Consider the following 17,067-nt stretch of genomic DNA (forward strand, 5'->3'; position numbering starts at 1 on the left):
ATGTTACGTTAACATACCAGGCACGTTCTCAGTTGGTTATTTATGCCTCATATAACGTACACTTATTCAGCCTGTTGTTCACTATTCTTTATTTATTTTAAATTGCCTTTCAAATGTCTATTCTTAGTTTTAGGTTTTATCAAATAAATTTCCCCCAAAAATGCGACTTATACTCCAGTGCGACTTATATATGTTTTTTCCCTTCTTTATTATGCATTTTCGGCAGGTGCGACTTATACTCCGGTGCGACTTATACTCCGAAAAATACGGTAGTTTAAATTTCCAGAATGGTGGAATGTGTTGAAGGTGGAATGGTTTGAATCGGTTGAAAAGTGTGGAAATGGTGAACGTTTGAGAAATGGCCAATTCATTTTAAATGGGAAAAATGTCCCGGAAAACCTGGAAATCTGGGAATTTTTGGAATTTGTCAAGGGAAAGCCCGTGATTCCCGAATAAGCTGAACAGTTTGAAGTTGGAACAGTTTGAATCGGGTGAAAAATGTGGAAGGTAGAGTGCGCCAAAATCTGGAAAAAGAAGAAGTTGAAGTTGAAGAATACATTGATGAATTTTGGTGTAGAAAACCATATGTGTGAATGCTTTGGAGCATTCACACAATTAAGACCCGAGTTGTTTTCATGAGCACGTGTCCTGAGAATTGACTCCATCGCAGGAGGGAACATAGCGAGCACACACCGTTAGTGACACTGGAGCAGTGGGGGAATTAGCGGCTTTGCTCAAGAGGTGTGAGGATAAGTCTTGCAGGAATTAAACCTCCAGCCTTTCTCATTAAAGATAGTCAGAACAAAATTAATTCAGTTAATTGAAGAGTTTGCAAGGCCATTTCCCTATAGGAAATAAAAGAAATGTGGATAATTGGTTCCAGTATATATGTAATTAGGGATGTCCGATAATGGCTTTTTGCCGATATCCGATATTCCGATATTGTCCAACTCTTTAATTACCCATACCGATATCAACCGATATATACAGTCGTGGAATCAACACATTATTATGCCTAATTTGGACAACCAGGTATGGTGAACATAAGGTACTTTTTAAAAAAATTGATAAAATAAAATAAATAAATTAAAATTATTTTCTTGAATAAAAAAGAAAGTAAAACAATATAAAAACAGTTCCATTGAAACTAGTAATTAATGAAAATTAGTCAAATTAACTGTTAAAGGTTAGTACTATTAGTGGACCAGCAGCACGCACAATCATGTGTGCTTGCGGACTGTATCCCTTGCAGACTGTATTGATATATATTGATATATAATGTAGGAAACAGAATATTAATAACAGAAAGAAACAATCTTTTTGTGTGAATGAGTGTGAATGAGTGTAAATGGGGGAGGAAGGTTTTTTGGGTTGGTGCACTAATTGTAAGTGTATCTTGTGTTTTTTATGTTGATTTAATAAAAAAAATAAAAAAAAAAAAAAAAAATAAACGATACCAATAATAAAAAAAACCATACCGATAATTTCCGATATTACATTTTAACGCATTTATCGGCCGATACGGACATCTCTATATGTAATATTTGTCATTTCTGTTTACGTTGACCACAATATAAAGCTATACACCAAACAGAAGCATCACAATTAATCAGGTATAACGTTTGATCATAAAGTTAAAGAAAACAACAATTAAATTATTTACCTTGTTGGCACGTCAACTTTAGCACGGAAGACATGGTGAGATTCCCCACACATGTTCCATCACTTTCACGCTCTTTGTCACTTCAGCAACAATAAACCCTTCCTTCCTCACAATTATCAACATTGTTGACGTGTAAACCCTCTTGAGAACCATCGTCTCGGTTGGTCTATTTCAGAGTTACACATTTTGGGGGGGAAAAAGCCCTTTTTTTTTGCAAAACACAAATGTCCACTGCAGAGGACGCTAGTTCTTAGAGAAAATAAAAGCCAAGATCGCGATTTGAACGCCATTAGAGCACTCCCTGCAAATGTCAGTCATCACCTCGATCGCAAGGAGCTTCTTCTTTCTTCCACTGCATGTGTAGGTTTTGTGTAATTAGTCACGTCTAAGAATTGTTTGAGGCAAAATGGAATGCACTGCATGGCACACTGATCGTTGGTTTACGTTAGGATATGGCACGACTTTGAGGTCAGAACATTACTAGAAATTCTCATGTCCCGATAAACCTGATCCTTCAGAGCATCACACATATCCTATGTGTTACATCACACATATCCTATGTGTTACATCACACATATCCTAAGTGTCATGTCTTACATCACACATATCCTATGTGTCATGTCTTACATCACACATAGGATATGATATATTTTCCCTCGAGTCTGGTAATGTTGTCAAAGCACCTTCTTGTTGTTTTGCACTCACATTTTTGGACCTCTGCTGCTCTTCTACTGCAGCGTGGTTGTTGTACAGTACATAGGGTCTGATCTACTAAAGGTTTGCGTGCATTAAAATATGTGCAAACCCGATAGCACGCAGAGGACTGCATCTAATAAATGAGCAAAATAGAACGTGCAATCCATTCAGCATGACTGTCTTCATGAATATGCAGAAAATATGCTAAATTGTTACAACGGCCACAATGCTGGGAAGAAGAAGTGCAAATATACTCATTTAGCGCTCGCAATGTGATTGATCAAAACTGAAACTGTTCTGCGACACTTTTTTGCGTCTATATTTAGCAAGATTGAAATGTGCGTGCAAACTTATGCACAAGGAGGCAGAGAATCCACCATATTCCGTGTGTATGTCAACATATATATATATATTTTTGTCATTTCATAGCTGTTGGATGAATTTAGGCACTGATTAAAACTATATACCGTATTTTTCGGAGTATAAGTCGCTCCGGAGTATAAGTCGCACCGGCCGAAAATGCACAATAAAGAAGGAAAAAAACATATATAAGTTGCACTGGAGTATAAGTATAAAGTATAAGTATAAATATAAGAGTATAAGTATAAAACCCAACACCAAGAGTAAACATTTGAAAGGCAATTTAAAATAAATAAAGAATAGTGAACAACAGGCTGAATAAGTGTACGTTATATGAGGCATAAATAACCAACTGAGAACGTGCCTGGTATGTTAACGTAACATATTATGGTAAGAGTCATTCAAATAACTATAACATATAGAACATGCTATACGTTTACCAAACAATCTGTCACTCCTAATCGCTAAATCCCATGAAATCTTATATGTCTAGTCTCTTACGTGAATGAGCTAAATAATATTATTTGATATTTTACGGTAATGTGTTAATAATTTCACACATAAGTCGCTCCTGAGTATAAGTCACACCCCCGGCCAAACTATGAAAAAAACTGCGACTTATAGTCCGAAAAATACGGTAATATATAATACTATAATGGTTTGTTTTGGTGTCAGTTGGCGTTTTTTGGGGGGCATTAGTTTTTTCCCCTAGATATAATAATAATGTATGTATTAATAATATATCTCCTATATGAAATAAATGTGCATCTTCATGCAGACTTGCATGCATTTCTGGATCATTCCAGATGCATCATCGCAGCACCTTGTGGGCTCTGAAAATAGATTCTGTCCGCACTTTTCCACTATGTCGGCCAGAAAAGTTTGGTGCGTGCTGCATATTGCGCAACATAAAAAGACAGCACAGGTTGGACAGTTGGAGCATATAATGTCATGAATGTGGAGGAAAATGGTTTCCATGGTGACAGCCATTTAAATATGCACGAGCACACTGCAAAAACTGAAATCTAAGTAAGATTAAATATCTCAAATAAGGATGATATTTGCTTATTTTCTGTCTGATAAGATAATTCTTCTCACTAAGTAGATTTTATGTTAGAGTGTTTTACTTGTTTTAAGTGTTGGTCATAAATTATCCCAGTAAGATATTACAGCTTGTTGCTGAGATTTTATGACTTATATTGAGTAAAACATGCTTGAAACTAGAATATCAACTGTTGCAAAGCCGTGTAATCAACACTCACAAGTATAAAACTGCTTTTTCAAAGTAAGAATTTCTCATGACTCATAATTAAAACGGATGACAGCCAAATGGACTTTGCTGTTTTATTTTCAATGAAACAATAGAACATACATACTCATATAGTAGTACAGTTGGCACAGTACAGTAAACTTACAGTTAATATTTACACATTTAACATGTGACATTTCAAACAATTTTGAACAGAAATAGTTCATGCACATTCAGATAAATTCTTCAAAATTACAATTAAAAAAAAATTTGGTCAGGGGTCGTGCTATAAAAATATATATATATATATATATATATATATATATATATATATACAGGTAAAAGCCAGTAAATTAGAATATTTTGAAAAACTTGATTTATTTCAGTAATTGCATTCAAAAGGTGTAACTTGTACATTATATTTATTCATTGCACACAGACTGATGCATTCAAATGTTTATTTCATTTAATTTTGATGATTTGAAGTGGCAACAAATGAAAATCCAAAATTCCGTGTGTCACAAAATTAGAATATTACTTAAGGCTAATACAAAAAAGGGATTTTTAGAAATGTTGGCCAACTGAAAAGTATGAAAATGAAAAATATGAGCATGTACAATACTCAATACTTGGTTGGAGCTCCTTTTGCCTCAATTACTGCGTTAATGCGGCGTGGCATGGAGTCGATGAGTTTCTGGCACTGCTCAGGTGTTATGAGAGCCCAGGTTGCTCTGATAGTGGCCTTCAACTCTTCTGCGTTTTTGGGTCTGGCATTCTGCATCTTCCTTTTCACAATACCCCACAGATTTTCTATGGGGCTAAGGTCAGGGGAGTTGGCGGGCCAATTTAGAACAGAAATACCATGGTCCGTAAACCAGGCACGGGTAGATTTTGCGCTGTGTGCAGGCGCCAAGTCCTGTTGGAACTTGAAATCTCCATCTCCATAGAGCAGGTCAGCAGCAGGAAGCATGAAGTGCTCTAAAACTTGCTGGTAGACGGCTGCGTTGACCCTGGATCTCAGGAAACAGAGTGGACCGACACCAGCAGATGACATGGCACCCCAAACCATCACTGATGGTGGAAACTTTACACTAGACTTCAGGCAACGTGGATCCTGTGCCTCTCCTGTCTTCCTCCAGACTCTGGGACCTCGATTTCCAAAGGAAATGCAAAATTTGCATGGTTGGGTGATGGTTTGGGGTGCCATGTCATCTGCTGGTGTCGGTCCACTCTGTTTCCTGGGTCAACGCAGCCGTCTACCAGCAAGTTTTAGAGCACTTCATGCTTCCTGCTGCTGACCTGCTCTATGGAGATGGAGATTTCAAGTTCCAACAGGACTTGGCGCCTGCACACAGCGCAAAATCTACCCGTGCCTGGTTTACGGACCATGGTATTTCTGTTCTAAATTGGCCCGCCAACTCCCCTGACCTTAGCCCCATAGAAAATCTGTGGGGTATTGTGAAAAGGAAGATGCAGAATGCCAGACCCAAAAACGCAGAAGAGTTGAAGGCCACTATCAGAGCAACCTGGGCTCTCATAACACCTGAGCAGTGCCAGAAACTCATCGACTCCATGCCACGCCGCATTAACGCAGTAATTGAGGCAAAAGGAGCTCCAACCAAGTATTGAGTATTGTACATGCTCATATTTTTCATTTTCATACTTTTCAGTTGGCCAACATTTCTAAAAATCCCTTTTTTGTATTAGCCTTAAGTAATATTCTAATTTTGTGACACACGGAATTTTGGATTTTCATTTGTTGCCACTTCAAATCATCAAAATTAAATGAAATAAACATTTGAATGCATCAGTCTGTGTGCAATGAATAAATATAATGTACAAGTTACACCTTTTGAATGCAATTACTGAAATAAATCAAGTTTTTCAAAATATTCTAATTTACTGGCTTTTACCTGTATATATACATATATATATAGTCCTTGCGCACTAATTGACTGAAAGAGCACACACTTGGCGCGATGATATCATGTTATCGATGGGAAAATGCAAGCAATGTAATGCCGAGCGCATATCATTATGTCAAGATAATGGCACTAGCATTTACTTAATTTAAGAATATTTTTCAACATATTGACAAAAAAGGTCTCATATTTCAAGAAAAGTGCACCTGTTATTAGTGAGAATATACTTATTTTAAGGTATTTTTGGGTTCATTGAGGTTAGCTAATTTGACTTGTTTTGGAAAGTCTTGACAAGCCAAATTTTCTTGTTCTATTGGCAGATAATTTTGCTTAGTCCAAATAAAATACCCCTAACTTTTGTATTTTTTTCTTGTTTTTGAACACTGACTTTTTGCAGTGCAGACTTAGTAGATCAACTGCAACGAGCCCACTAATAGTACACACACTTGTATAGTTTATACACACTTAATAGATGAGGCTCTAAGTCACTTAGTGTATTATTGTGACTTCAGTGTTTAAATTGTTTACTTGTCATGCAGGTGTTTCGCTCCAAGAAGCTGTAGGAGGAAGTCACGAGAAGGACCGATCGTGCATTTTCATCCTCAACTCCCACTGCCCCGCGGGCTCCAGTCGCCCCACTGCTCAGGTCCTCCCCGTCCAAACTGATCCAGCTCCTCCTGTCGCTCCGTCCAGCTCGTCCCACCTGCCGTTCACTCCTCCTCACTACCACCCTCAGGGCAGCTACCCTCAGAACCTGCTCTCCCCGGCCTCCAACCCAGCACGGATCTTGTCTTCCCCGCGAAAGCCGAGGCCGCCCCCTCTGTGCATGGAGGACAGAACTAAAGTTCTGGGCTCAGGTCTGTCCGGGACCAGTGCGGGCTTTAGTGCGGGCATGAGGCTGGAGAATCTGTTGCCCAAGCTCAAAGTGGACGGCTCTTCCGTACTCCATGACCCTGCAGGGGGTCTCGGTCCTACAGGAGCTGCTGTGGGTCTGATGGTGGAGACTAGCTGTGCTTTGACGTCCACCTCAAACAGCCTCCATCACGTGTCCCAACCCCCCCTCCAGTTCCACCTTTCCTCCTCCTCTTCCTCGTCCCCATCCTTGTACTACTCCTACCCGTCTCTTTCCTCTTCAACGCCCTCCTTTTCTACGTACGCCTCCTCCAAGCCCATGTCACAGCCCGCTAGCTCCAGTGGTGGAAGTGGCTTCGTTTCCATGGCAACCGCCGGCACCATCCCTATTGCCGCAGTGCCAGGAAACATGTACTACCCTGCTCGGTCCATCCCCGGCCTCTCCGCCTCCTCCGGCGCCTCATTAGACCCCAGCCCAGGCCACACCCACTGTGTTTGCAGCTCGTGCGGATGTCAGGGCAGCTGCGGCGCGTACGGCGCCCTGTCTGGGTGCGCTCCTGCGGCCGGCTACCTGCAGCCCTTCACGGCCGCCTCCGTCTTCACGCTCGGCCCCCTGCTCCATCTCAGACCTTTGGTGGCCTCATCCAGCGGCACCGCCACCGGCGCCACGCCCTTCTCCTACCCCATGATTGCACCGCATCCCCTCTACTGCCAGAGCCACGTGTCACATGACCAGCATAAAGGCTTCGGCTTCTACCACACACATGGCATTGTGGGAAATGGCAGCCAGAGACGGATGGCGGGAAACTTCTCTTGTTACAACTGCGGCGCTAACGGGCACAGAGCGGAGGACTGCAAACAGCCGCTCATGGATTCTACACAGCAAAGTAAGTGAAGGGTGACGTTACGTAACACCTGTGAATGTGCCTGGAAATGATTGTTTGGAGAGATGTCACATGTTGAGCTTTGTTTGCATGGCTAAAGACTGTACCCACGTGAAGGGTTCCTTCAAAAAGGATGCACAATTACATTTTCAGATTCCTTCATGCACACCTGCAGGAAGTGCATGAATTCCAGGAGGGTGCGTGTCTTGCCAGAACACCGGCTCAAATGGGAGAGCAAGCTGTAACAAATGTGTTGTCTATCCACAGTGCAAAGGCGCTTCTATGAGGCTAATTCTCACCACCGTGGCGGAAAATAAACAATGTTTCGTCCAAGTATTTATATCACTGGAGGACGAGAAAAAGGCAATAGGATGTTATTATCGATACCTAGTATAGTATCATTATATGAACGATACTAAAGTGACTAGATCAGGATCTCAGGGCATTCAATCGTTTACGACTGGACTGTTTGGTTCAAGGGTCCCCAAACTACGACCCGCAGGCCAGATTCAGCGTCCAAAATCCAGGCCGCGGGAAGTTCCAAGTTAAAAAAAAAAAAAAAAAGTTTTCTTTTTATTTTATAAAAACATTTTTATTTTATTATTAAATCTGTCCTTTCAAATGATTCTTATTTTTTTTAAATCTGTCCTTTCAAATCCGCAGCCAAAAAGTTTTGGGACCCCTGGATTGGTTTGTCTTAGAAGACGTTTGGCCTCTCATCCAAGTCGGCTTCATCAGTTCCTGCTCATAGACTTAGATTGGTCAGATCTGGACTAGATCTGACAAGCCAAACAGTCCAGTAGCGACAAATTGAGATCCCTGAGAAGACAACCACCGGGATGAATGAGAACATCCACACACATACGACTAGATCAGGAGTGTCTAAACGTTTTTCCACCAGGGGCCAAATACTGAAAAGTCAAAACATTTTGCAAAAAAAAAAGTCAATGCTAAGAACATAAGCTATACATAATTAATGACAACACTTGGTGTACGTTTTGTGTGCTGAGCAGAGGTGGGTAGAGTAGCCAGGAATTGTACTCAGGTAAGAGTACTGTTACTTTAGAGATTTATTACACAAGTAAAAGTAAGGAGTAGTCACCCACATATTTACTTGAGTAAAAGTAAAAAGTAAGTTGTGAAAAAACTACTCAAGTACTGAGTAACTGATGAGTAACCTGTTCGTTTAATGATGACGGCAACAAATAATGCACAAAAACATAAAAATAGCAATGAGCAAATTCAGAGCCAGGAATATCTCTTAAGCAACTAAAACAATAATATATATTAAATAATAATACATTAACATAAAAAACATTAAGGCAAATTGAGCCACAATAATTTAACAGCACCATAGGCTCAGTAGGCAGAGATTACAAAGGAAAATAAGTTAGCCTTTATGCAAACCATAAACTGATAGGTGTGGGCTGCATCTGGGAACACACTGATTGGTGTTTCCATGCATGCGTGTGTGTGTGTGTGCGACTGCGTGTGTGTTTGTGTGCGACTGCGTGCGTGTGTGTGTGTGTGTGTGTGTGTGTGTGTGTGTGTGTGTGTGTGTGTGTCTGTGTGTGTGTGTGTGTGTGTGTGTGTGTGTGTGTGTGTGTGTGTGTGCGCGCGCGCGTGTGTGTGTGTGTGTGTGTGTGTGTGTGTGTGTGTGTGTGTGTGTGTGTGTGTGTGTGTGTGTGTGTGTGTGTGTGTGAGAGGCTGCAGTGCATAATAAATGTCCCCACATGATGTACATTTGACAGTGATTCATAGCAGAGAAGCTAACATCAGCCTACGGTGACAGCCAAAATATCTACTAACGTTACTTACCGCGATGTGCTTCCTCAAATTTGACGTTGAGTTCATGTAAGCTTGTTAATCATGTGATCGCCTGGCTCTGTTTGATTGGTGAAACGGAGTCAAACGTCACCAGTGATTGTATTTGATTGGTGAAACGCTGGCATGCGATAGATCCTACTTTGAAGATTTGTCTGACAAACCAAAACAAACGTGCATTAACAGATCGATAAAAGTCAGTAGCGAGTAGCGAGCTGAATGTAGATAAATGGAGCGGAGTAAAAGTAGCACTTCTTCTCTATAAATATACTCAAGTAAAAGTAAAAGTATGTTGCATCAAAACTACTCTTAGAAGTACAATTTATCCCAAAAGTTACTCAAGTAGATGTAACGGAGTAAATGTAGCGTGTTACTACCCACCTCTGGTTATAAGTAGCAATCCTATGATTATTAGTTATCATTATCAAAGTTTCTGTTTTTTCTCATGACGTTACTTCTTTTCATCTTTTTTCTTACATTTTTACTTTTTAGAATTTTATTCGGACAATCTGTGGCAGGCCAACAAAACTCAAGCTGTGGGCCAAAATCCCGAGACTAACTCAATATTTGACAGAATCATTGTGTTGCTTGTTTTTATTGTTGTGTACAAAATCAGGGAGTATAAGTCTCTAGTCTAGATCAATAGGAGTTTTTGTTTCGTTATTGTGCACAAGTAGCCACCTTATTCAGTAAGAAACAAATTGAATATGCCATTTGATTTTCAACAGTACTAGCAAGTGTAACAAGATAACCTTAATGTGTTGACTTATTTGTTATAAAATATTTTCAGTTATACAATCTTTGGTCAAAGTATCAGATGGCGACGCAAAATTTGATGGGAAGTGAGGCCCAAACTGTTTATGTGGACTAGGGATGTGGATCGGATCGGCTGCCGATATTTGCCAAAAATTGCGTGTCGGCAAGGCATGGGAAAATGCCGATCCAGATCCAGTTTAAAAAAAAAACTCCGGTCCGTGTTTTCCAACGCAAAGATTTAAATAATACATTCCACTTTTCTGCTGCTCCGTAATGTCCATTCCGCATTTTCCAGCACACCTTCAACACATCCACAGGTCTGTGGAATCTCACGCAGTTGCTTTTAGCTGCTGGCATTACACGACAGGCTCTTCTCACTCTTTCCTATGTCTCCCTCTCACAGACAGCGAGCACACCTTCTTACACACGTCACATACTGTCACGTCATACGTCACATACGTATACGTCCTCCCCGAGCAGAGAGGTAGCAGCATGGCTAACGTTAGCTGTGATGCTAGCGCAGCCGCTAAGGTGCGCGCCTGCTCAAACGTCCTCTGCGCACGGCAAATCTATGCCACGCACAAAATCAAATAAAAAAATAAGCGCATAACAACAGTTTTCGTCATCATTGTTCAAATATTATAACGTCTGTCGAGACGCCTATCTCCGTTTGGTGCCACACGTCCACACCATCAAAATGCTGAGGCAAAAATTTCCACATCAACACCGTCTGAAAAAATTAGTGATCTATTTAGTTGTGATTTCCTTCTCTGCATGAAAGTTTAAAAGTAGCATGTATTAATGGAGTATGAAGAAGAATGTTTAATGTAGACATGCAAGCCTTGAAAGAAAATTTGGAAAATCAAGGCTACATTTCCTGCAAATAGATGCATTTCTACCCTATATTTTAACTTTAGATTTATTCTCATATCAAACTCTTTTGGCTGTCTTTTTGACACTTACATCCGGCGCCCCCCTCCACACCCTGGATTATAAATAATGTAAATAATTCAATGTGATTATCTTGTGTGATGACTGTATTATGATGATAGTATATATCTGATAGTATATATCTGTATCGTGAATCAATTTAAGTGGACCCCGACTTAAACAAGTTTAAAAACTTATTGGGGTGTTACCATTTAGTGGTCAATTGTACGGAATATGTACTTCACTGTGCAACCTACTAATAAAAGTCTCAATCAATCAATCAAAACACATAGAATCATCATACTGCTGTGATTATATGCATCAAGTGTTCATTCAAGGCTAAGGCAAAATATCGAGATATATATCATGTATCGCAATATGGCCTTAAAATATCGCAATATTAAAAAAAGGCCATATCGCCCAGCCCTAGTTCAATGATGCCATTTCTGTTTGTCATGTATAATTTTGTCTATTTTGTGTTTATCCTTGAATAAACAGGTCAGTTTCTTGTTACCAACCATTGTGTATTATTCAAACTCCCCTAATTCAGCTGGCCAGTTGTTATCAAGAGTACCGGTACTAAAACCCTTTTCAACATGATTCTGACAACTAAGTACCGGTAGGCTAAATAACTTTAAACTTTAATACATGCTCGGATAGGCCAGAATCGGTCAGTATCGGTATCGGATCGGAAGTGCAAAAACAATATCGGATCGGAAGTGCAAAAACCTGGATCGGGACATCCCTAATGTGGATATTCTCCTCGCTAGTTTATCTGCGGCTGGTCCATGCAGCGATGCAACAAGGGGCTGTGCACTACATGCGGCACATAGGGGGTGCCAAGACAATGAAAGTCTGCATTTACAGCGGTTTGTGTACATCAGTGATGTCAAAGTCAATGAATGATCTATGGCCCCTATGATATTTGATTAGTATTAGAACCGACCCTCAGGCCACAGCCGCCTGCATTGAAGGAAGTGTGTTTTTGTCTGTGAGCCTGTTGAAAAATGTTTTCACTTGAAATTAGTGATAGAGCCATACACAAATGTTGGATTATTCATAATCATTAAATCAAATACAGTACACTGTGTTAGGTCTTGGTTCAATACGTTATGTGCAATCATTTTACCGTATTTTTTGGATTATAAATCGCTCCGGAGTATAAGTCGCACCGGACGAAAATTCATAACAAAGAAGGAAAAAAAACATATATAAGTCGCACTAGAGTATAAGTCGCATTTTTGGGGGAAATTTTTCGCTAGTCCCTTACAAGTTTCTCGCTTACTCCAAACTTTCTTTCTGCTGCTCGATAGCCGTTTTCTGCTGCATATTTCACTACTTCCAGCTTGTAACCTGCAGTATATGATTTCCTTTTCGGTGTCATTTTTGTTCAGCCCTTCTCAGTTTTTAAAAGTTACCGCCAATGTTGAAATGATCAATTTTCATAGGTACGGAAGTAGTAGCAGGTAGCATCTTTTTTTTCACAATGCACTTCTGCCATGACCCGCCCCCCGCCACATTTTTATTGGTTGACGTGTGTGTGTGATGATTGCTGATATACGCCTAGTCTCTTACGTGAATGTGATAAATAATATTACTGTATTTTTCGGACTATAAGTCGCAGTTTTTTTCATAGTTTGGCCGGGGGTGCGACTTATACTCAGGAGCGACTTATGTGTGAAATTATTAACACATTACCGTAAAATATCAAATAATATTATTTAGCTCATTCATGTAAGAGACTAGACGTATAAGATTTCATGGGATTTAGCGATTAGGAGTGACAGATTGTTTGGTAAACGTATAGCATGTTCTATATGTTATAGTTATTTGAATGACTCTTACCATAATATGTTACGTTAACATACCAGGCACGTTCTCAGTTGGTTATTTATGCCTCATATAACGTACACTTATTCAGCCTGTTGTTCACTATTCTTTATTTATTTTAAATTGCCTTTCAAATGTCTATTCTTGGTGTTGGGTTTTATCAAATAAATTTCCCCAAAAAATGCGACTTATACATGTTTTTTTCCTTCTTTATTATGCATTTTCTGCCGGTGCGACTTATACTCCGAAAAATACGGTATTTGATATTTTACGGTAATGTGTTAATAATTTCACACATAAATCGCTCCAGAGCATAAATCGCACCCCCGGCCAAACTATGAAAAAAGCTGCGACTTATAATCCGAAAAATACGGTACCGTATTTTTCGGAGTATAAGTCGCACCGGAGTATAAGTCGCACCTGCTGAAAATGCATAATAAAAAAGGAAAAAAACATATATAAGTCGCACCGGAGCCCGGCCAAACTATGAAAAAAACTGCGACTTATAGTCCGAAAAATACGGTAATATGTTTTCCTAAATGTTGAACCAGATTTGTTTTTTTGGCCCACGGATGTATTTGACTTTGACATCCCAGCTGGTTTCCATGATATGATCAATACCAGGGACTGTATCCCCCTTTACAACGCCCCAAATTAAGGTTTCCACTTAGTGTAAGGGTTTAAAATCAGGGTTGAATGGCTATTAGTTTGGATCCTGACATATTCAAAGTGGGACTTTTCAAACTAGTCTTATGGATTCTGTTCATTGCTGCTATTTCAGTTCACGGTTTGGGGATTTATGTTAGGCTTAGGGCAGGTGTCCTCAAATAAGGGCCAGCATCTTCAAAATAAAACAAATAATATTAAAAAACGACAAAGAGATTAAGAATAATACAAATATAAACAACCAATGCATTCCACCTGCTGAGATTGGTCTGCTTGGTTCATAAAGTGAACAAAGGAATAATAAAGACAATATAACATACATCCATAAATGTGGACGCATGTGAAAAAGTGCAATATATTTATCTGTACAGTAATCTATTTATTTATTTATATATATTTATTTATTTTATATATATATTTATTTATTTATATATGCACCGTATTGCTTTTTTATCCTGCACTACCATGAGCTTATGGAACGAAATTTTGTTCTAATCTGTGCTGTAAAGTTCAAATTTGAATGACAATAAAAAGGAAGTCTAAGTCTAAAGTGAGCGTCATGACATCACGATGTAAGGCATGTGTGTTTTACTGGACTGGCATGTCCTGTCTTGAAGCACCTTTACTTGCTTGCTAATGTTTGTTGTTGTGTTTGACAGGCTCTTTTCGACTCAAGTACACGCCTCACTCTGACAGTAAAGACTCAGGAGACTGACCGGGGATTTCAACAAAACTGCAATTCTTTTCTTCTGAGACTTCAACCACCATTTCTGTTCTGGTGGGGAAAAAACTATTTTCTATTCTCTAACAGCAGTTACCTCAACAAATAAGGAGCATCAGCGGAGGACAGTGACAATCAAACTCCACACAGATTAAAAAAGTGAAATCAGGAACTTTACAAGCTTGATGATCATAAAGACACTACAGTAAAATCATCTTCACTCTTTTTGAACATAAATCCTATATTTTTATATTCATGTGGACATGTCCTCCTCCTTTAAAGCTCTTCATGCTTCTTGCTGCCTTGATAATCAAGTGTGACTTTGTGATTACGTTTATGTTTTTCTACATTGTTGCCATTTTGTCTGTCCTCGCCTCAATGGGCCTGATTTTCATGTTGGCTTGTATCCTTTACACAGCAAAAAAGGGGTTGTGGTTAAAAAGTAGTTGACTCAAGTTTGTGGGCAGGACCCGGAGAACTGTTGAAAAAGAACCCCTGGAGGGTGCAGCACTGACATGTGCCGTCTTTATTGAAATGTTTTTGTGGGATTGTACAAAAGCATGTTTTTTTACGTCTTACGGGAAGACTCGTGTTGGTTGAAGTGGTTAATTGGGACTTGAATCAGTCACTTCCTTTTTGGTAAAAAAAAAAAAAAAAAGTGATTTTAGAATGTTCCTATGCCAGTATTTTAATAACAACAACAAACACATTAGGAGAGAAAATTATTTTGTACAATAAAGTATTTTTCTATTTTGGCATCATTTTACATATTTGTGGGGTTTTGCTCAATGAACCAAAAAAAAAGTTGATAAATGAAAGTCAGAAAATGCTAACAAAGTGTGTACACGTTTCACATTCCACCAACCATTAGCAGGATTTCACAGGCTTCTTTTTAATTGATTTGCGGCCTAAAATACCTGAAATCACGGCAGCTTTTTCAGAAAGTTGCAATATCTTGAGGCTTTTTTCCAGTAACATTGAATCAACCTGGGATTTTATAAATGTACTATCAATTATTAAATGTTCCTTGTAACCTTAACCTCCAAAACCACAGGTTTGCAACAATGGGAAACAAATACTGTACTGATGTTTTACACCACGCAGACTTAAAAGCAGACAGTAGGTGGCAGTAGAAGCACATACTTACAGCACATAGTCCAGGGGTCGGCAACCTTTACCACTCAAAGAGCCATTTTGACCCGTTTCATAAATTAAAGAAAACAATGGGAGCCACAAAACTCTTTTGAAATTTAAAATGAAATAACACTGCATACAAAGTTTTTTTTTGCTTCGTGTTATGTATAAACAAGGGGTCTCAGACACGCGGCCCACACCTTAATATGAAAATGTAATGTTAGTGCGGCCCGCGAGTTTTAAATGAATGGCACTTGACAGCGTCATACTTGCCAACCCTCCATATTTTTCCGGGAGACCCCCGAATTTCAGAGCAATTATTCACTCGAATGTCTGCTGATTTTCACCCAAAACAACAATAATAAGGGCGTGCTATGATGGCACTGCCTTTAGCGCCCTCTACAACCTGTACATACAGCGTGCCAGCCCATTATACACCCCGCTACCACCAAACCCCGCCCCCCCACACATCAACTCACCCCTCTGTGCGTCGGTTGAGGTGGGCGGGTTTGGTGGTAGCGGGGGTGTATAATGTAGCCCGGAAGAGTTAGGGATGCATGGGATTCTGGGTATTTGTTCTGTTGTGTTTATGTTGTGTTACGGTGCGGATGTTCTCCCGAAATGTGTTTTTCATTCTTGTTTGGTGTGGGTTCTGACGGAGGCAAATAATTAGATGTATACATATTTGTGTGTTACTTCTTTTTAAACTATAGTCATATTACAAAACAGCTAGTGTTCTTTATTTTTTATCTTTTGGTTGTCTGCAAGTACTGTGTGCCAACTTTTGAGAATGTGAAGGGGGAGATCTTCTCTGCTTCTCGTCTAAAACCGACTTTAGATAATAAACAAAAGGGACCTGGAGTGAGCTGGGAGAAAGGGGGAGTAGTAATAAATGTATTCTCTTATCTTTCCCTTTGCCCAGCTGTGGAGTAAGAGGGACAAGTAGGGTGGGGGCAAGAGAGACGAGATAGAAAATAAGTTTTCCGTATGGGAGTTTAGACCATTTTTAGCGGTGCTGGTGAGCACTTCTGTACGGGATTTGGTCTCAAGTTTATTTCCAAAGGCTTTGGAAATAAAATTACAAAATACCTATTCTGTCTCTGGTGGTTCTACTCAGCTTTGTTTGTCATCAAAAGAGCTTGGGAGTGACCAGCAACTTGAATTCCCTGGGAGGAACAACTGGTCAAAACGCAACAGTTCACAGTGTGGCGCATATTAGTAAGAGTGTTAAAGTTGTTTATACTGCCACCCTCAGTGTGACCTGTATGGCTGTTGACCAAGTATGCCTTGCAGTCACTTACGTGTGTAGAAAGAGGCCGCACACAACATGTGACTGGGCCGGCACGCAGATAGTATGGTGAAAAAGCGGACGCGACGACAGGTTGTAGAGGACGCTAATAAAGGCAGTGCCATCACGGCAAGCCCTCAATATTGTTGTCTGGGTGAAAATCGGAGAATAATTGCCCCGGGAGATTTCCGGGAAAGGCACTGAAAACCGGAAGTCTCATGGAAAAATCGGGAGGGTCGGCAAGTATGCAGCTGAGCCACATCAGAGTGATCAAAGAGCCGCATGCGGCTCC

The 17,067-nt window shown here is 39.9% G+C and overlaps 1 protein-coding gene across 3 annotated transcripts in view; it reads left to right on the forward strand.

Annotated features, from left to right (window-relative positions):
* zcchc14 (zinc finger, CCHC domain containing 14) overlaps positions 1–15,108 on the forward strand; it is a 65,160-nt gene extending 50,052 nt beyond the window's left edge. For all 3 annotated transcript variants that reach the window (XM_061969889.1, XM_061969890.1, XM_061969891.1), the window contains exons 12-13: positions 6,430–7,629; positions 14,292–15,108. In XM_061969889.1, the coding sequence (XP_061825873.1) occupies positions 6,430–7,629; positions 14,292–14,347 (1,256 nt within the window). In that variant the 3' untranslated portion in view covers positions 14,348–15,108. The remainder of the gene's footprint in view (positions 1–6,429; positions 7,630–14,291) is intronic.
* The last annotated feature ends 1,959 nt before the right edge of the window (positions 15,109–17,067 follow it).

This window comes from Nerophis lumbriciformis, linkage group LG10 (assembly GCF_033978685.3).
Source record: "Nerophis lumbriciformis linkage group LG10, RoL_Nlum_v2.1, whole genome shotgun sequence".
Lineage (NCBI taxonomy): Eukaryota > Metazoa > Chordata > Actinopteri > Syngnathiformes > Syngnathidae > Nerophis > Nerophis lumbriciformis.